The following is a 20,349-nucleotide window of genomic DNA, read 5'->3' as shown; positions in this document are numbered from 1 at the left end:
CCATGCGTATGTTTGTATAGATACAGAAATGCATATATGTAGGAAACACACAATAAAAAAAAATAAAAATAAAGCAAATGTATCAGTTTTGCTTCTAATTTAAAAAGGGCCATTTTATCCAGCAGGGCAGAGTGGTACAATATCAAGTAGACAGTATCAAAATCCCCCAAAGTTAGAGATTAACAGTTTAGAATCTCACAGAGAAGAAAAAATCTTGCTCTATATTCTTTGAATGTCCACTGTACTGAGCTAGTGTATCTGTGTCCCTCTCCTCCTTTGGGAACCATGTATCTTTTGGCAAAAGCCAAACACAATCCCTGAGTCACCTTCCAAATAAACTCTTAGAATCTGTTGTGAGTGACCTGCAGAAGCAAATGATGGAGGGACTAGATAAATAAAACCCACAGACATTCCCTTCAGCTCCTCCCCTCCCTCTACCCTTGTTTATAAGGTCTCCCAAGAAGAAAAATCACTCTATTTTCAAACCTTGTAATTATTGTTGGCAGAGATTCTCATTCAGACTGACTAGCCAGGCACTGTGCTAGGTACTGGCATCCACATGTCTATCGTGGAAAGGGCCAAAATGAAAACAAGCAAAGCACCCCATCCCTAGAACCTCGACTGAGACATTCCTGAAGAACTAAGGGATGACTGAACTGATCATTAGCAAAACCCTTTCAGAGCATCCAACACAAGAACCTCTATCTGTGACATAAGCAGTAAAGGAAGATTTTAAAGAGTAAATGAAGTTGTATAACCGTCTGGGCACCCAAAATGGAAAAGCTCGTTTCCACCTCAGGTTACTTACTTCTGCAGCGTTTCCCATCCTCCAAGAGCTGGAATCCCTCCATGCACTTGCATATGTATGACTCGTCATTGTTCACACAAATGTGTTCACAGCCGTGGTCTACTGCTTGGCAGATGTCTTTCCCTGAGGACACCAGAGAAAGTTAGACAATTTGACCAATATAAATTTTACATAGGCTTCACTTGGAGCCATCCATCTCAGACTCTGGTGCCATAGTGAACTCAGTGATATACGGGGTAGAAAGGTAAAACTGAGGACAGAGAGTTTATTGGCTGTAATTTGGGCTAACTCTTGAAATTTTTCTCGCTATCATCACCACCATCATTTACCATCACCTACTTCAGTGTCTCATAAAAATGCAATCCATCATCGGCTTTCTGCAAATGTAGTTTCTGACAGTGGAATGGAAACGCTGTTGGTATGATTACTTAGGAGATTAAATGTCAATTTAGATTAATAGCACTGAAGTCCATTTTTGGCTTTGTCCCTGACATAATATACTACTTCAGAGAATCACTTAACCTAACTTCCCTGTCTGAAAAATGAGAGTAATGATTCCAGTTACCCATCTTTTCTTCAAATAGCATTAATCTGAGTTGCTTTTTGCGAAGTGCTTTGAGAAGTGTGAAAAAAAAGATGGCTGATAAGGGTGAAAATCATTTGCTCAGGGTTACAGATTCCCTTCTGATTATGCTTTGAAGTGTCTTGAGATTTATACTAGCATTTCACTCTAAGGCTGTGTGTCCTGAGCAAGCTTGTCTGGGCCCCACCTAAGAGGCTGTGTTTCTGAAACCTTAAGATTGGCTTCATTACAATGTGGAATCCATGAGGGATTTGTGCCCTCAGAAATAGAAACAACACAACATTATTAAAGATAAATAGAGGCTTAGAGGAGTTAAGCAACTGTTCTAGATAATAAATGACAGAGCAAGAAGCTGAATTTTGGATTTGAGACTGTACATCTTTCTACTAGTGCACTATTCCTGGCCACAGGACATAATTTTCAGTGTCAGTTGTGGCTCTGGCAGTGACTTTCTTTTTCTTTTTTTAAAATTTTTTATTGTATAATATATATGCAAAGCAAAGAAAGAAAAAAGCAATAGTTTTCAAAGCACTCTTCAACAAGCAGTTACAGGAACAGATCCCAGAGTTTTCATGGGCTACCATATCATCCTTTCAGATTTTTCCTTCTAACTGCTCCAGAATATAGGAGGTTAGGAGGGATAAATATTTTCTATCATCACAATCAGCTTTTTTTTTTTCTTTTTTGTGAAAAATAACATATATACAAAAAAGTAATAAATTTCAAAGCACAGCACCACAATTAGTTGTAGAACAGATTTCAGAGTTTGGTATGGATTGCAACTCTACAATTTTAGATTTTTACTTCTAGCTGCTATAAGATACTAGAGACTAAAAGAGATAACAATTCAATGATTCAGTAATCATATTCATTTGTTAAATCCTATCTTCTCTGTATAACTCCACCATCACCATTTTTCTTTCTCCCTCTCTTTAGGGGTGTTTAGGCTATGGTTTTCTAATTTTTTGATGTTGGAAGGGTCTGTCACTAATATGGGGTAGGGAGATGGAACTATCTGATGTTCTGGAGAGGCTGGGCCCTCTAGATTTCAGGACTTAGCTGGACCAGGGACCCATCTGGAGGTTGTAGGCTTCTGGAAAGTTACTCTAGTGCATGGAACCCTTGTAGAATCTTATATATTGTCCTAGGTGTTCTTTAGGATTGGCTGGAATGGTCCTGGTTGGGGGTTGGCAGGTTATGATAGGTAACAATGTCTAACTGAAGCTTGCATAAGAGCAACCTCTAGAGTAGCCTCTTGACTCTATTTGAACTCTCTCTGCCACTGTTACTTTATTAATTACACTTCTTTTCTCCATTTTGTTCAAGATTGGAATTGTTGATCCCACGGTGCCAGGGCCAGACTCATCCCCGGGAGTCATCTCCCACGCTGCCAGGGAGAATTTCTCCCTGGATGTTATGTCCCACATAGGGGGAAGGGCAATGATTTCACTTGCAGAGTTGAGCTTAGAGAGTGAGGCCACATCTGAGCAACGAAAGAGGTCCTCCAGAAGTAACTCTTAGGCATGCCTATAGGTAGACTAAGCTTCTCTACCTCCTACAGAAGCTTCACAAGAGTAATCTGGCAGTGATTTTTAAATTTTTGCTTTCTTTTCCATAGATAGTTTAGAACAGGTTTAGATTTAAAGAAAAATTGAGATGGTAATACAGTGTTCACATACACCCTGAGCCCATTTACCATAGTATTAACATTATACATCAGTATGGCATATTTGTTACAATTAAGGACCCAGTATCGACAAATTATTATTACCTAAAGACCATAGTTTTATTGGAGTTCCTTAGATTTCACTCAGTATCCTTTTTCTGTTCCAGGATCCCATCCAGCATCCAACATTACCTTTTTTTTCACATGGGCAGGCACCAGGAATCGAACCTGGTTCTCTGGCACCAACATTACATTTAGTTGTCATATGGCACTCACTTTTTTTTAATTCCTAATTATGTATTGAAAGCAGTAAGAGTTTCCACAACACCCGATAAACTAGTTCTGAGTTTGTTTTTCCCCAATATAAAGCTTAACAGCTTCTTCAGTGATTATCAAAATACAAAAGAGAAAAAGGATAGCGATCATCTTCCAACAGCACATCTGACCCTGGCAGGAGGAGGGAGTGAAAGCTACTTCACACAAATACAGATGGGTGCTCTGAGAGGGGCTGTGCCTTCTAGAATGGAGTGATTCTCCAAACTTGCATGAGTTTTTGGAGGGGAGACCCCACGGCCCTGGGAGATCTGCTCTGAGCAAACGCTGGGAATAACAGAGGCTCTTTGCTCTGGCAAGTGGTTTCAAACAAAAGCACCACACACATGACCAAAATAAAAGGCTGGTGGCTCCTTGCTTTCTTCTAAGCTGAGAGCCAGAGGCTGCCCTCATGCCCATGGCCGGCGCACAGGCCCTACTGCAGGGACTTGTGTGGCCCTGACACCAGGGATGTCTAAGGCCCGGCACCTAATGGAGGGACCACTGGTCCCGTGGTGGCCAGTGCTACACCACCACCTCAAAGCTTGTTTCCTAGGTAACTGTGTTACAAGCACAAATTCTATGAAATACAGGATGATCCAAAGACAAGATGTAAGAACAGGAATCTCTATTGTGACCATGCAAAATTTGATCGTGGATTTGATCTCTGTCATCTTCTCTCTGGCTCCCAAAGGGAAACACAGGTGATCAGATGGACTAGTATTTGTTACTGCAAAGCCTACACTGGGCACATTTCTCCTTTCTGTGTGTTGACTTTTGAGAGTAACTGATCTACACAAATGATTGGGATGTAGTGCATTTCATGCCATGGCCATACACAGGAATGTGAGCCAGCACCCATAACAACTTACTTCTGCAGGTTCTCCCATCTTCACGGAGTATATACCCTTCAAAGCACTGGCACACGAAAGAGTCTTCACTGCTCACACATGACTGTTCACAACCATGGTTCCCCAAAGCACAAAAGTCCAATCCTTGGCATCAAATTGGAGTTATAGAGATGGAAGAAGAAAATGATTCAAACATTAGTGAGTAATTCAGTCTTAAAAAAGATTTCAGACACCTTAAATTAAAATGGTACCTTTTCTCACACTGCACATTTCAGAATAAAATGCCTATTTATGAGCAAAAAATTGTAATATATAAAGATCATATACAAATAAAACCATATAATCATCTCCATAGGAAAAATAAGCAAAAGACATGCATAGACAATTTACAAAAAGAGGGATATAAATGACCTGTAAATATTAGCAATAAGTTCAACCTCATTGGTTACCATATAACTATAATATCAACATATTTGCATATCTCCTTATGCATATATATATATATATATATATATATAAACATATCCATATCACACTCAGGTAAGTCATTCATTCATATATTCATTCAGTCAACTGACATTTATTGAATCTCTCCTATAAGCCAGGCACATACTAGATGCCGGGGATATAGCAGTGAATAAAACAAGCTTTTGCTTTTATGAAGTTTACATTTGGCAGTGGGGATTAGGGGGAGTGGGGTGCACGGAGGCCAAACAATGCACAAACAAATAAATGAATAATATGCCAGGTGGGAAAAGTACTATGGAGAAAAACAAAGCAGGATGAGGGTGACTGAGCGTGTAGGTGGTGGCGTCGGGAGGGCTTGGTCATTTGCATGGTGCAATCAGAGAAGTTGGCAGCCGAGCAAAACACTGAAGAAAAAATACCGACGAGTGTCTGGTATCTGAGGAAAGAACAGTATTGGCAAGAAATAACAATGTTTGCAAAGTGCAGAGGTAGGAGCGTGTTTAGCACGGTTCAGGAAAAGCGGGGAAGCCACTGTGACCCGAGCAGCTGGGAGCAGGCGAGGAGGTGGGCGGTTGGTAGAGTCAAGTCCTGTAGGCTTCACAGGAGGGGTCTGCTCTGGGCGCAAAAGGGGAGCTCCTGGGGCACTTTGAGTGGTGGAGCGACCTGATCTGGCTTTGTTTTAAAGGATTGTTTCTGCACACACTGGGGGTGGGTACGGATGGAGGGTGAACAGCTGTAAGAAGCCTACTGCAATAATCCCGGTGGCTCACTCTGGGGTATTAAGAAGTGGTCAGAATATGGCTTTCTTTTGAAGACAGAACCTGTAAAATTTGCAGATGGATTGAGATCTCGGTGATGACAGAGGAGTTGAGGACGATTCTAAGGTTGTTGGACTTAGTAACTGAAAGGATGGCAGAGTTGCACAGGGCTGGGGCGGCTGCCATGGGAGTGGAGGTTTGCGAACCTGTGATACTGAGGTTGGTGGACAGTGACTTTTTATGAGAACCAAACATGTTTCTGAGAGTTAACCCAATTACTTTCGATTGAGTAAAATTCAATGGATATAATTTAAGTTATTTAATAAAGGCTTCAAAGTGCACAATCACTTTTATAATCAGACGCAAACCTCACTTTTTCTTTTCTAATGAATTTTTCCATGATTTCTTTTTGGAGGGCAGTCCTCAGAACCACTCTGCGGATTAGTTAAGGGCCCTGCCAGTGAGCTCATTTACTAGCTAGGGAAACTAAGGGTTGGGAAAGTTAGCGGCTTGCCAAGACCTATTGCTCAGAAGTTAAAGGACCAGACTAAAAATGTTATCTTCTGACAATAAACAGCATGCTTTTATTGAGAACGTTACATTGCTATATTCTAAAGTAAGCTTTCAAACATAAAGGGAATTTTGCCTATTGTTGGGCAAATGGGCTGCCGAAGTCTATGAAAAATGGGTGTTATTATATTAACTTAAATTATAACTGCAGAAGAGATTTGGAGCCGAGGTGGACCCTCCCGTTTGCTCTGAACATTACTTACTTCTCCGGGCACATTCTAGACTCATCATTAATGAGAACATTTCCCAGTGGCGTTGGGTAGTTCTTCACATAGAGTAAGAGTGGCAAGTCCAATTGAGTAATGCATAACACAGGTGGCTGGCTGGCTGTGGAGGTGAGCATTTTTTTTTCCACCATGAATTTATACTAGGACAGTCCATTTCCCAAGGTAATGAAACAGCTATCACTCAGGTTGGTCTTGTCCAACCAAAATCCAGACAGGACTCCCTGAGCGCACCACACACCTCCTACCTGGAGCTTCCACCATGCCCGGTGTTACTCTCTTAGCTTGGGTTTGGATTTTCACAGAAGAGAGGTTGGGAGTCGTCCCCACAGAGACCCTGAAGGGCCACTGACTCCCTGGCTTTCCCAAGTCAGTGGCCTAAGTCTGCATCTGGCTGACTGGTGCTGCTGTCCCTGATCGGGAACTTACTGAGGAGGTGGCCAGCGCTCCACAGGTGTGTCTTCACTGGGCTGCAGGCTGTCCCAGGAGCTCCCAGCCCAGTTCCTGAGTTCTCTTGGGCTTTCAAATTAATAACCGTTTGGAATTTTTGTGATGTATGTGCTCTAAAAGCATACAGGGAGTTTTGATTTTCAACCTTTCCCTCCTCATTCCCTTGGAGCATCTGATCAAGAGAGTAGAACATTGGGGGAGTGGAGCAAGTGTTGGTTCTCAACCTTGGATGAGTATCAGAATCATCTGCAGAGATTTTTTTTAAAGGCAAACCATGCACATGATAGAGAATTCAAATAAACTAAAGGGTACATCTACCCTATGGAAACTCGAGCAATATCTACCAAAAGTTACCAAGTGTGCCTTCGATACAGCAACTACACTTCTGGACCTCACGCCTACAGATACCCTTGCACTATATGAAAGGATACACCCTCAGGTTATTCATTGCATTTTGTTTGTGATACCAAAAAGTGGGAAATAACTTAAGTGTCCAGCAATAGGGAACTGGTTGAATAAGTATTCCTCACAATGGAATATTATATGGCTGAAAAACAAAGAATGAGAAAAGAAGTTTTCTATGTAATGATTTGAAGAGATATCCAGGAAATATTATTGAGCAGGGAAAAAAAAAGGCACAGGGCAGGGTATTCAGTACACTATTTTTTGCATAGGGAATATATATTTGTATTTGCTTTTAGTCACATAAAGAAACACTGGAAGGATAAATAAGAAACTAATAAAAATAGTGTATTAGTTATCTATTGCTGTGTAACAAAGTACCCCAGAATTTAGCAGCTTAAAACAATAAACATACATTATCTCACACAGTCTCTGAGGGTGTAGAATCTGGGAGCAGCTTAGATGGGTGGATTCGTGACTCTCATGAGGTGATAGTCAAACTGTCAACTGGGGCTGTTGTCATCTCAATGCTTGACTGGAGCTGGGAAATTTGCTTCCAAGCTCATTCATGTATTTATTGTCAAGCCTCAGTTCCTTGCTGGCTGTTAGCCAGAGGTTTCAGTTCTTCACCACGTGAGCCCTTCCATAGAACTGTCTTGAGTGGGTGGTTCAAGATGTGGAGAGCACACACCAGTGACAGAGCATCCAAGATGGAAGCCATAGTGCCTTTAATAACTTAACCTGAGGAGTGATGTACCATCTCTCTTGTCATACAGACCAGTGAGGAAGGAGGTGACTTCACAAGTGAGTGAATGCCAGGAAATATGACCACTGGGGTCGCCTTGGAGCCTGGCTAACACAATAGTTACCTACAGGAGGTGGAGTTGGGGAATGAGATGGAAGGGCAAGGTGGGAGCAGGACTTCTTAATGTAAGTCTTTTGTTTTGTTTTGATTTTTGAACTTTGTAGCCCTTACCTATTCTAAAAATGAAATAAATTAAAACTAAGTGAAATCTTGTGGAAATAAAGGGTTCATAGTTAAAAGTATCAGCTCCGATAAGCATGGTGGAACGAGATGCTAGAGGGCTCTGTCCCTCCTCAGGAGCTTTGAACAAGCAACAAGAACTGGCAGGAACATTTATCTAAAAGCTCCAGAAAAACAGTTGAAGGGTTACGGTAAGAGGGTGAGATGAATCAAGGAAAAGGCCACTTAAAAGCAGTAGCACTTGGCTGGGCCCTCTTCCATCTCCTCACCAGGCTGGGATGGAGCCAGACCCCCTTTCCAGTGTGGATCCTTTGTCTGGTTCTGGAGGAAACAGAGTAACCCATCATACATACCGGCCCAATCTGTCTGTTGGTGACCTAAGACAGAACTTGCCCTGTTTTTTTGAAAGAAATGGGAATGTTCTCATATAGACTGCAGTAGTGAATGTGATTATACCAGAAAACACTGAGTTTACACTTAAGATGGATCGTATCATTTGTAAATAAAATGCTTTTAAAAAATTAAACAAAAAACTACAAATGCTGGAGGACACGTGGAGAAAGTTGTCATTCATATTCACTGTTGGTAGGAAATAGAATTGTGCAGCCCCTCTAGAGGGCAGTGTGGTGGTTCATCAGGAAACTAAGTATAAAACTGCCATGTTATCTAGCATTCCTGTTACTAGGTATATGCTCAGAACTGAAAGCAGGGACACGAATAGACATTTGCACACCGATGTATATGGAGGCATTATTCACAATTACCAATGGCTGGAGCTGGCCCAAGGGTCCAGGGACTGATAAACAGAGGGTGAACTGTGGTTTATAAATATGATGGAATATTGTGCAGCTGCAGAAAGGAATGAAGTTGTGAGGCATGCAATGAGAGAATGGACCTCAAGGACATTATGTTGACTGGAATATGCCAGAAATGAAAGAATAAATATTGTATGGTCTCACCAATATGAACTAACTATAATAAGCAAATTCTGAGAGTTAAAATAGAAAGTATCGGTTATTAGGAGATAGAAAGAGGGCAGAAAATGGGCAACTGATGCTTAAGAAGTATAGAATGTTCAATAAACTTGATTATAAAGGTTCAGAAATTGCACAATGTGGTATGATGGCAGCACAGAACTGTAAGTGTAATTAACAAAGCTGAATATGAATATGTTTGAAAGAGGAAGGCTAGCGTCATATATGTCAGCAGAAGAAAAACTAGAGGATAAAAACTGGGACTGTATAACAGCAAAACTTACAGTGGACAATGATGGTGGTTAATTGTATAAATATAAGAAAGTTCTTAACATGAATTAAAACAAACATATGTCACTATTGCAAGGTATTAATAACAGGGTGTTATATGGGAAAAAAAACAATGTAAACTAGGGTCTGGAGTTAACAATAACATTGTAATGTTCTTGCATTAATCCTGACAAAGGACTATACCACAGCTAAATGTCAGTAACAGAGGGATATAAGGGGTATGGGGTTTTTTACCTTGGAGGAAATAAGAATGTTTTCATATTAACTGTAGTGGTGAATGTCTAACCATGTGATTATACCAAGAGCCACTGATTGTACACTTAGGATAGATTGTATGGTATATGAATAAAGCTGCTAAAAAACAATAATGGGGGTGGGGGCGGATAAGGCGTATGGGATTTTTAGGTTTTCTTTTTTCTTTTTATTCTTTTTTTGGAGTAATGAAAAATGTTCTAAAATTGATTGTGGTGATGAATACACAACTGTGATAATACTGTAAGCCATTGATTATATATTTTGGATGGATTATTTGGTGTGTGAATATATCTCAATAAAATTGCATTAAAAAAAAGAACCGTACAGTATATACTGATCCAGATGACAAACTAGTGAACTATGTTAAAAGCACTCTCAATACTACATTTGAAAAAAAGTTTTCACTTTTCACATAGCTTGTTGCCCTGTAAAAGGATTAACAGCACAATTTTTAAAAAATAAATTAAGTAGTATTTATAGGAAAAAAAAAAAGAACTGTACAGCTTGAAGAACTGTTACAAATTCATCCCATGTAACCATGACCACACCAAGAAAGAGAACTTTATTGGCCTCCCAGAAGTCTTCTAATGATTCCTCCTTTTCCCCACAGATAATAACTATTCTCTACCATTTGCCTGTTTTGGGATCTTTATATAAATGGAATATACAGTAAAAAAAAAAAAAATTTGGCCATAGATATGTGGGTTAATTTCTGAACTTTCAGTAGGAGTCTATGGGTCTGTGCCTGTCTCTGTGCAGTACCATTCTGATTACTAGGCTTGGTAAAAAGGTTTGAAATTGGGAAGTGTGAGTCCTCCTACTTTGCTCTTCTTTTTCAAGCTGTTTTTGGCTATCTGAGGCCCCTTATCCTTCCACTACACCCATCACATAAATTTGATGATTGGCTTTTCCATTTCTGCAAAGAAGGCTTTTGGAATTTTGGTTGGGACTGCATTGAATCCATAAATTTTAGGTAAAACTGGTATCTTAATAATACTTAGTCTTCCAACCTATGAACTTGGAATGTCCTTCCATTTATTTAGGTCTTTGGTTTCTTTTAGTAATGCTTTGTACTTTCCTGTGTACACATCCTTTATATCCTTGGTTATAGTTATGCCTAGATTTGATTCTTTCAGTTGCTATTGTGGATGGAATTTTTTCTTGATTTCCTCTTCACATTGTTCATTAATAATGTATAGAAACATTACTGATATTATCTGTAGATCTCATACCCTGCTTTTGGGGGGGGGGGGCTGAATTCATTTATTAGCTTAGTAGCTTTGTTATGGATTTTTAAGGATACTCTCTCTATAGGATCATGTCATCTGCAAACAGGGAAAGTTTTACTTCTCCTTACCAGTTCCTCCCACCATAAGATTTGGCTGTGTCCTCTCCCAGAAATAATACTTCCTCCTTCCTGGGTTAGCCCTTCCTCTTCACTCAGCTCTCCACTAAGGTCTCAGGAAGTCTTCCCTGATCCCCGACATCACAGATCTCAAAGCACCAAATACCTGCCGTTTATGATATGTATCCCAGTTCAATGTGAACATGAATTCATGTAGGTTTTTGATTTGCATCCCCCTCCTCACTGGGCTGTGACCTCCAAGAGACCAGGCACTGGGACTGTCCCTCTCTCCTGTCTCTCCCCGCACCTAACAAGATGCCTGGCACAGAAACAGGCCTCCAGTAAATTACAGTTGACTAAAAGAATGGATTTCCTGGTTTCCTATATTGAAAATTGAGGGTAATTAGATCCACCTCACAGGATTTTTGTAAGGATGTTTTACATGAGAACCCCATGTGCTAGATGCTGGAGGTTGGCTGGGCTCCCTCACTCTCTGACTGGCAGAATACATCATTCACATTCGTTTAGCAAAATGTCTGATTTCTGTATGTCAGAGATATTCTTGATCACTCATACATTCAAAAAAACACAGTTGGTAAAATCAAGAATGCCAAGGGTAACTAGAGTTAACCACCTAGCCACAGGTTCTATCTAATGAAGTCTGGAAACCAACCTGGAGCCAGCTTCTCCCCAGAGCCAAAGATACTTCCCTAGAGGATTCAGTAGTTTCCTAAGAGGCAAAGAAAACCCCTATTCCTGACTCGCTGCCATGGGGTGCCTTTGGCCTGAGGAGATGGTAGGTGGCCCGGCAAGTGTTTATTGGACACACTCCTTGTGCCAGGCACTGTCCTCATTTTGCAGCCAGAAGGGACCTTGGAGATATACTGGTTCAACCCTTTCATTTTAGAATTGAGAAAACTGATGGCCAGAGAGAAGTGACTTCTCCAAGGTACCTTAACCTGCAGAGGTGACTTGTCTTAGCTGTACTGGGGGCAGAGAGGAGACTAGAATGCAAATCTATCACTTCCGGGTTCTCTGGTCCACATTCACTATTCATCACAGCCCAGCAGAGTTTTCTGTCGGCTTGCTGGATTCCTAAAAGACAAGCTAAACTAAAATTGTTTTCTCAATGATGCTGGGCCTCCAAATAGCTTAATATCATTCTGGAAGCCGTAGGTGATTTGTCCCATCTGCTCCCCAGGCTCATCTCTCCTCACTTTTCGTCTTGCATTCAATACTCAACCCACTGAACTTCCTACAGTTCACTCTCTGGACTTGCATGTGCTGTTTTCCATGCCTGGAATCTCTTCCCCTCCACCTCTCGCTAACTCACTCTGCTCAGTGTCTAGGTCTCAGATGAAACATCTCAAGCCGGGTGCAGGGCCCTATATCCCGGGGAGCACACTAACCGGTTGTTACCTCTTCAGTGTCCTTCTTCCCTGAGAAAGTCTGAACTCTTTTCAGAAAGTTAATGTGTCAATCTCCCCGGGACCCCGACCCCCAGCACACTGAAGGGACACAGGTACACGGTAGGAAATCGAAGAGAAAAATAATAAATGAACCAAGATCTTAAGGAAGTGCCTAGAATAAAAACCACAGAAGGCAGTGAGAACAGACCAATCAGGAACCTTCATTTAAATGCAATGAATGAAAGGGGTTGTGAGAAATCTCAGGGTACAGGAAAAAAATGTTTTCCCTCAAAAAGAAGGGTGGTTATCGATGGACAAGTAAAACATATGGATTAAAAATAAGTAAATAATAGGGGGAACAAATGTTAAAATAAATTTAGTAGATTGAAATGCCGGTGATCGGTGAGGGGGAGGAGTAAGGGGTATGGTATGTATGAGTTTTTTTCTCTTTTCTTTTTATTGCTTTTTCTGAATTGATACAGATGTTCTAAGAAATGATCGTGATGATAAAATATACAACTATGTGAGGACAGTGTGAATTACTGATTATATAACAAGAATGGAATGATCATATGATAAGAATGTTTGTGCTTGTATGTGGTTATGTATCATAAATAAAAAATAAATTTAATTAAAAAAGAAGGGTGGTCATCTATTCACACTTGAGGAGGCTGGTCCACAAATGTAATCAGACCCTCATCGTGAATGGGGTCTGCAATATGATGCTGTGTCTCGGGGTCTAGTACAGGCTTTTAGGGCCTGGGTCTGGCATCCCTTCTCGTTGACACAGGCTGTGTTCATCCCATCTAGACTCCAGATCTGGTGAGTCATGTAGGTCTGTGGTGAAGCAAGCATGGTTTCACATGCTCTGTGGGCTCACACCTCTGCAGACAGAGAGCAGTCTTGGGTCCCGCCTCTATGTAGGAGAGTATGCAAACCAATCCCAGCCTCAGAGAAGAAAGCCACATTGTTTGCCTGCCAGTAGGACAACCAAAGGCTGAGACAGAATTACACCATTTCCTGAATTTTCTTATATTAAAACTAGGAGCAGCTAATCATTTGTTAACTCGGTATAAGGTTTTTCTCAAATAACCCAACTGGTAGAAGAGACTACTCCATCTCCCCACCCACCCCCAACCTGTCTAACTGCCCACGGCAATGAAGACCCACTAGGAAAAATCTGGGCAATTACAGGTAGGGGGCAGAAGCCAGGGAGCCCAAGAGGAGCAGGAGGTGCCTCTAGGGGTCTGGGGAGGTTACAGCACCTACTTCCTTCCAGAGTCCGAGGAACCTGTGCCTGGTCTCCAGGTTTCAGAGAACCTTCCTGAAGGTAAGTGAAGGGTTCTTCAGATCACACGCTGTCAAGACACCAGGTGCCAACTGCCTTTATGAAGTGCTATGCCCTTATCTGCTGGGCCAGGCCTGGCTGCCCCTGTGCTGGTTTCCCTGTATACAGCCCAGCAGACTTTATCAAAAAGGTGAAGTCATATCATCTGGCTCTTTGTCAGCTGGCGTATTGCTGGGGAGCATACATCCAAAACCCCCAGTTAACTGCGGCTAGATTGAAAACAGCTCAATATTATAGGACACAGCAGCCAGACTGAATCATTCTGGGCAGGAACAAAGTCTTCCATTAGGAATAGCTCAGTGTGCATGTGTCAGCTGGTGAGTAAAATGCATCTCTCAGGTACAATCCCCCAGGATAACTAACCCATCTGATTATCTCACAAGTTTCTCATACAGACACAAGCTTATAAATATATATACATTTCAACATTCACTTTTTTTTTTTTTGCATGGGCAGGCATCAGTATCAACATTCACTTTTAATTGCATTGCTGGACACTTACGCATATGGAAAATAATACTGTGCCATTAGTTATAAACACATTTAAATTAGAAAACGGGGACCATTTGAAAGTGTCAGTGGCATAGCCCAGATGTGGATCTAGCTGGGGTGTATGTGTGTGTGTGTAAAGGGGGGCATGAGGTTATAAAGGGAAGAGAGTTGCCATTTATTTGGAAGGGTCCATGAGAATTTCTTAGAAGTCACCAACCATCTTATTCTTGATTATCCACAGTAATCGGGAGAATGGCATGAATAATCTAAGATGATGGAGAACTAAAACAGACCAATGGCAAACCTCACATCTGGCTTTGGCATGCAATGAAATGTAGAGGCAATTGGACACACACCCCCTCTCTCTGTCCCCCAGTGCCAGCCCCTCCCTGTGCTGGCTGTAGCAACAATCTGAGAGGCAGCTGGGCTGGGAGCCACAACCAAATTCATAAAATGGGTAACCCATTTGCCAAGACTCAAGAATCTATCTCAATATTTTCACACATGTGTTATAGTGGGAGAGGCAGGCCCAGCCATGCAGTCAGTTCACCTACCCATGTGAATAGACAATATAAAAAGGTAGATAAATTAGATTGTGGCCACAATCACATCAGCGGTCATATAACCAGAAAGACTAAGCAGGATGGGGGAGGTAAATTACCACCCTTTTCTTCCATTTCTGATCCCTTCTCTCAAAATGACTTTTTTCAGTTTTTTTATCTTCGTCCACTTGGAAACAGGATTGCAGGGCAGCAAACAAAGCATTTTTAAGTGAAGGAGAGAGGGAGGTTTGGGAGTATTTTTTATTAATGGATACAGGAGTTGGGACCAGTTGCTAGGAAATGCGTAGCCAAGAAACATCACTGCCAACCTCACCATCTGCGGCCAGATTATCATGATGGGAGGTGGGGGGAGGCGGGTTGTGGATAAAGGATTTCTCAGGAGTCGCCCCTTCTCCCAGAACTGGCTCTGGAATCACAGAGACCTGAGATCACGGACCTGAGTTTGAACCCACCACTTAATAACCGGTAACCTTAGGCTTGTACTTGATCTGAGCTGCAGTTTCCTCATCCGCAAGACAAGGATTCCACAGGGTTGCTGGAATACAATAATGCATGTGGCTTAGCACAGCATGTGGCCTGGAGCCAGAGGTCAGCAAATGGTCTACATTATTATCATTCCCCTGCAAAGCTGGCTGATGGCTAGTTTAGGTCAGGCCAGGGGTAGAGCAGAGAAAGCTAAGAAATACAGCTCTACCCAGCTTCGGAATGACAGTGGAATGGGGTGTGTGGGGAGGAAGTACAGGGGCAGGGGAGAAGCTGCCAGGGCCCAGATCACTGAATGATATGGAGACACGTACACACACACACACACACACACACACACACACACACACACACACACGGGTCCAGAGAACCGGAGAGAGGAGCCACGGGCACAGGCACCTGTACGCCAGTATGCCCACACCCACACCGCTGTGGCCAGGCCCTGCTAGCTGCAGCTCCTCAGAATACTCACGTGCACAGGTTTTCCCATCACTGCGCAGCTCATGTCCCTCGGGACACTGACAGGCAAAGGACCTGTCCGTGTTGACACAGGAATATTCACAACCATGATCACTCAGCAAGCAATAATCCACCCCTGCAAAACCAAAGAGCCCGGTAAGGCCTCTGGGCTACCGCTAATGGGAATGCATCTGGAAGTGACCACTGTGCTTGTCCCTGCACCCCCTCTCTGATTGCAGGGAGCCCCCAACGGATACCCCACAAGTTCTCCAGAACAGAGACAGGGGCAGGGGAAGCAGGGACGCTGTGTCCTCTGCAGCCACCGCCCTCTCAACTCCTAGGACACAGGTTTTCCCTCTGAAGGTGGTTTCCAGAGGAGCCAGGAGGAGGAACTCACTGGAACAGGTCTTGAGGTCCTCGTTGATGAGGAAGCCTTCCGAGCACTGGCAGACGAAGGACTCCTCTGTGTTCAGGCACAGCTGCTCACAGCCGTGGTCGTTCTCCGCGCAGTGATCCACCCCTGTATTGGCCACATACATGAAAAGCGAAGTAAACAAGGGGATAACGCCCCATAGGCCGCAAGGCGTGAAAGACAAAACCTGCCCAGATGGAGTCCCTCTGGGTCTGCTTTACCTCACTGGTATTAGAATGAGCTCCGGGGAAGGTTTCGTTCCACTCTGTGCCACTGGGCACCATGGGGGATCAACCGTGTTCATTTCTCCTCCCCATTTCTTTTTTGGAAGAGTAAAGCACACACAACTCCCCTGACTGGGAAATGACGTCTGTTCTCAGTGTTAATAATAACAGCTTTCAAGAAGACATCCCTGGAAAGCAGGCACTATTCCCATCTCCCAGGGAGGAAATCGGTGGCTTGTCCAAAGCCACTCAGCTGACAGAGCAGCAACTAGGAATGAGGATTCTGGCATCAAGCTCCACCTCCACAACTTCCTGGCCATGAGACACTGGTCAGTCCCTTAAAGTCTCTGTGCCACGGTTTCCTGACTTGAGAAACGGGGTGATGGTCGCTTTCTATAGGACTATGGTGAGAAATGAGATGAGTTGATACATGTGATGCCTGGCACACAGTAACCACTCAATGAATGCTTACTGCTATTAAGTTGTGCTGAGTAAGAACTAATTGCACAGTTTCATTTCTATTTGAAAATGAAAAGGAAAAAGCGTCTTTTTTTTTTTTTATCTTCCTATAACCAGGACACCCAAATCCAGAAAACAAACCCACAACGGGCCTGCATGTGTGGCCCATCCTGGCGCCCAAATGCCGCACAGCTGGCCCCAGGGGTCTAGTGAACACACAGCTGCCATGCACGGCTCCCACAGACAGCCCGCCCTGCAGGCTGCCTCTCAAATGGAGAGGACGCACCGCCAGAAACTGGAGAGACACTGGAGGTCTTGTGAAGAGCCACCTAGTAAGTTCCTTCATTCCCACAGACTTCTGTAACATTCCATTGGTGGATTCACCTTCTGCAAACATATGTAGGATCTCAGGAGCCAGATGCCTGTGTTCACATCCTTGGTACACCCTACCAGCCGTGTGACCCTGGGAAAGTCACTTAATCTTTCTGAGCTGCTGTTTCCCCACTTTAAAATAGGGTATAAGAGCAACCAAAGTCCATTGGACTCCATCATCGACCCCAGAGGGAGTGAGCAACGTGGCGGTGGCGGCCCAGCACGAGAACCTCTCCTTGGTGGTGCACAGAGCTGGAGATCTGTGCCTGAAGAACTTCCCCATTCCTGAACCAGGTCCAAATGAAGTGCTGCTAAAGATGCATTCAGTTGGAATCTGTGGCTCAGATGTCCACTATTGGCAACATGGTCGAATTGGGGATTTTGTTGTAAAAAAGCCCATGGTGCTAGGGCATGAAGCTTCAGGAACAGTTGTAAAAGCGGGATCACTGGTAAAGCATCTAAAATAGGTATAAACATAGCAGCATCATGGCTGTTGTGAGGATAAAATGAGTTACTGCATGAAAATTACTCAGCGGGGCTTGCTGTTATGGTCTAGGTTTCCCTGAGCTCTCAGGGTGGCAGATTATCGTGGCTTTCTCTGGGGACTCCTAGATAGTTCCTTAGAGCTGATAGGGGGTCTTTCTTTTTAGATCCTAATGAGAAAGGGATCTGCTCTGAGTTCCTCTGGGTTCCCCCAAGGCATGATGGGAGGGAGAGGGCATGCCAAGGGCCCTGGGGGTCTAGGTGGGTCCATCCAGGTCGTGCCCAACCTGTCCACTGATACCTGCCAGGGCCACCAGCTGGTAGGACCTACGCTCCTGGAAGAAGGCAGGATCTGCACAGATGCATCTTCAAAAGGTTGTCTCCTTGTTGAATGGAGGATCTCCTGTTCTCCACTAGCATCTCTTCAGAACTCAGAGATATCCAGAGGCAACTGCACTGCAAGGTACCCCAACTTACTGGTTCAAAAGTTCTTTGGCCTCTGAGGCCAGTCCTTAGAAAACTTGATGGAGGCACTTTGTTCCCTCTGAAGACTGAAGGGAAACAACTTTTCCTGAGGACTGCTCTGTACCTAATACTTCATCTGTGAAACTTTCCCTCCTGGCAATTTAGGGTCCAAATGCTGAACAGCTGCAGTGTTCTCAATCACAATCTATCTCTGTCTCCAAAGCCGGAGCAGATGTGTAGCTTGCTGGGCGGAAGGCCACACAAAGGGCCCCTTCTATGCCGGCCGTGTCACCAAGACCCTTTCCCAGCATGCCAGGTCACAGAGCTCCCCTCAGGGTTCACTCGCTCCCACCCCTGCTGGCCTGGGCCAGTGGAGAGACTGCACCTCATAAAAGATGATGGAACTGTCCAGCTGGCAAAGCCTGCAAGTTTCCATGTGTTTACATCACCAAATGGAGCTTTGTTGTGGCTCTTAGACAAGAAAAGGAAGACATCTCCACAAAAAGTCTCATGTTTCTTAGCTCTTGGTGGTTGCACAAATACTTTCTGAGCTCTGTCCCTTTGGCCTCTTATGCCAACCTGGGGCATGGTAAGGCCAGACACTGGTCACCCTGGCCACTGGTCACCCTCACAGGCTCCATGACAATGAATTATTATCATGGACTGGAAGCTTCCTAGTGCTAAGAGGGAAATGCTCTCAATTACTCCCCTTAACAGAGTGAGGAGTCAATACTATTATTTTCTTCTTCTTCTTTCTTAACAGGCAGTAAAATCAAGGCTGGGAGAAGTTAAACAATGAAATAACTTGCCCAGGGTCACACATTTGTATGGGGTAGAACTCAGATTGAACTCAGGCCTGCTGACTCATAGTCAACACTCTTAATGATAAACAATAAGGTTGGCTATGATTTACTGAGTGCTTATTATGTGCCCCAAAGCATCGTTCTAAGTGTTTAAATGAGTTTGTTTTAATACTCACAACCCAATCCAGGATGTACGTGTCATTAACAATCCTATTTTACAGATGATGGAATTGAAGCAAAGAAGGTTAAATCTCTTGAACCATCAGGCCCCCCAAAACCCAGGGGCCTCAGAAAGGACCCACCCTGCGGACCTCTGTGAGGAGCCCCTCAGGTGCCCCGCCCCCCCGGCCGGCACCCCGCCCCCCCGGCCGGAGCCCCGCCCCCCGGCTTCACTTACGGCTACAGGTCTTGCCGTTGGTGTCCAGGGTGTAGCCCCGGCGGCAGCGGCAGTAGTAGCTCTCCTCCGTGTTGACGCATTCGTGCGCACAGCCCGGTTTGCTCAGCGCACAGTAGTTGATCCCTGGGGTGAGAAAGGGCAGAGAGGTCCCTTCAGTCTCCAGGCTTCTGGAGGGCTCCATGGGGCCCCTCTGAAGCAAACCTGCCTGTGAAGTAAGTCCTGAAATGCTCATTTGTTCATTTATTCACCAAGTGCCAGGCCCTGAGTTAGATACGGAGATGGTAATGCTAAGAGGTAATCCATGCCCTCCAGGGGCTCCCGCTGTACTGGGGAGGCAGACAAATAAACGGGCAGTCATAAGACAGAGAGATGATAAAGCAGCAGAGCGGCAGGCCCCAACTCAGTCCTCGGATCAAGGATGTCTTTCCTATGGAGGTGATGGCCAGCTGGAGTCTTGGAGGAGAAGGACTTGTTAGACAAAGTAGGGGAGAGGGAGGAGAGAGTGAGGACTTGGGAACAGCAAATGCAAAGGCCTAGGGATGAGGGAGAGGGGGCTTATTTGGGAAGCAGCAAGGAGCTGAGGATGGCCAGAGCAAGAGGAGACAGATGTGAGGAGGTGAAGAGAGCAGGTCTGGCAGGAAGGCCTTGCAAGCCCTGGGACAGAGACTAGGAAAGGTTTAAACAGGTGGTCGGAGGGCCAGGGTGAGGTGGTGGAGGTGGCAGGTCTGAGCCTTTTAATTTGCAGCGGAGGGGAAGACTGAGGAATTTCAGTAAATAAGGCACTCTACAAGACACTGAGAATATAGCTCCTCTCCCTGGAAACGTGTTAGAAAGAAGCTGGTAACCCAAATCTACCTCTGGATTTTCCAGCACTGATCTTTTCCCCCTTTGATGACCAAAGAAGAGAGAAATGGTTGAGGGACATAGTTCCCAGCCCAGACCCTTCCAAGAAAGATAGAACAGCTGAGAAAATCCAAGCAATTGCTTCACTGAGTTAATCTGTTAATTCAGGCCTCATCGCACTAAGAGACTGCTGTC

At 43.9% G+C, this 20,349-nt stretch overlaps 1 protein-coding gene and 1 long non-coding RNA gene across 4 annotated transcripts in view; one reads left to right on the top strand and one right to left on the bottom strand.

Annotated features, from left to right (window-relative positions):
• Nucleotides 1–20,349, bottom strand: part of MATN2 (matrilin 2) — a 200,865-nt gene that overhangs the window by 14,420 nt on the left and 166,096 nt on the right. For all 3 annotated transcript variants that reach the window (XM_077167296.1, XM_077167298.1, XM_077167297.1), the window contains exons 8-12: nt 19,312–19,434; nt 16,094–16,216; nt 15,710–15,832; nt 4,242–4,364; nt 809–931 (exon numbers count right to left, since the gene is read on the bottom strand). In XM_077167296.1, the coding sequence (XP_077023411.1) occupies nt 809–931; nt 4,242–4,364; nt 15,710–15,832; nt 16,094–16,216; nt 19,312–19,434 (615 nt within the window). The remainder of the gene's footprint in view (nt 1–808; nt 932–4,241; nt 4,365–15,709; nt 15,833–16,093; nt 16,217–19,311; nt 19,435–20,349) is intronic.
• LOC143688879 (uncharacterized) lies at nt 7,934–14,835 on the top strand. The gene is made up of 3 exons (XR_013178347.1): nt 7,934–8,022; nt 13,631–13,681; nt 14,433–14,835. It is a non-coding gene; the product is annotated as an uncharacterized LOC143688879 (long non-coding RNA).

The sequence above is a fragment of the Tamandua tetradactyla genome, chromosome 6 (genome assembly GCF_023851605.1).
Source record: "Tamandua tetradactyla isolate mTamTet1 chromosome 6, mTamTet1.pri, whole genome shotgun sequence".
NCBI lineage: Eukaryota > Metazoa > Chordata > Mammalia > Pilosa > Myrmecophagidae > Tamandua > Tamandua tetradactyla.
This window is presented reverse-complemented; position numbering and strand designations above follow the sequence as displayed.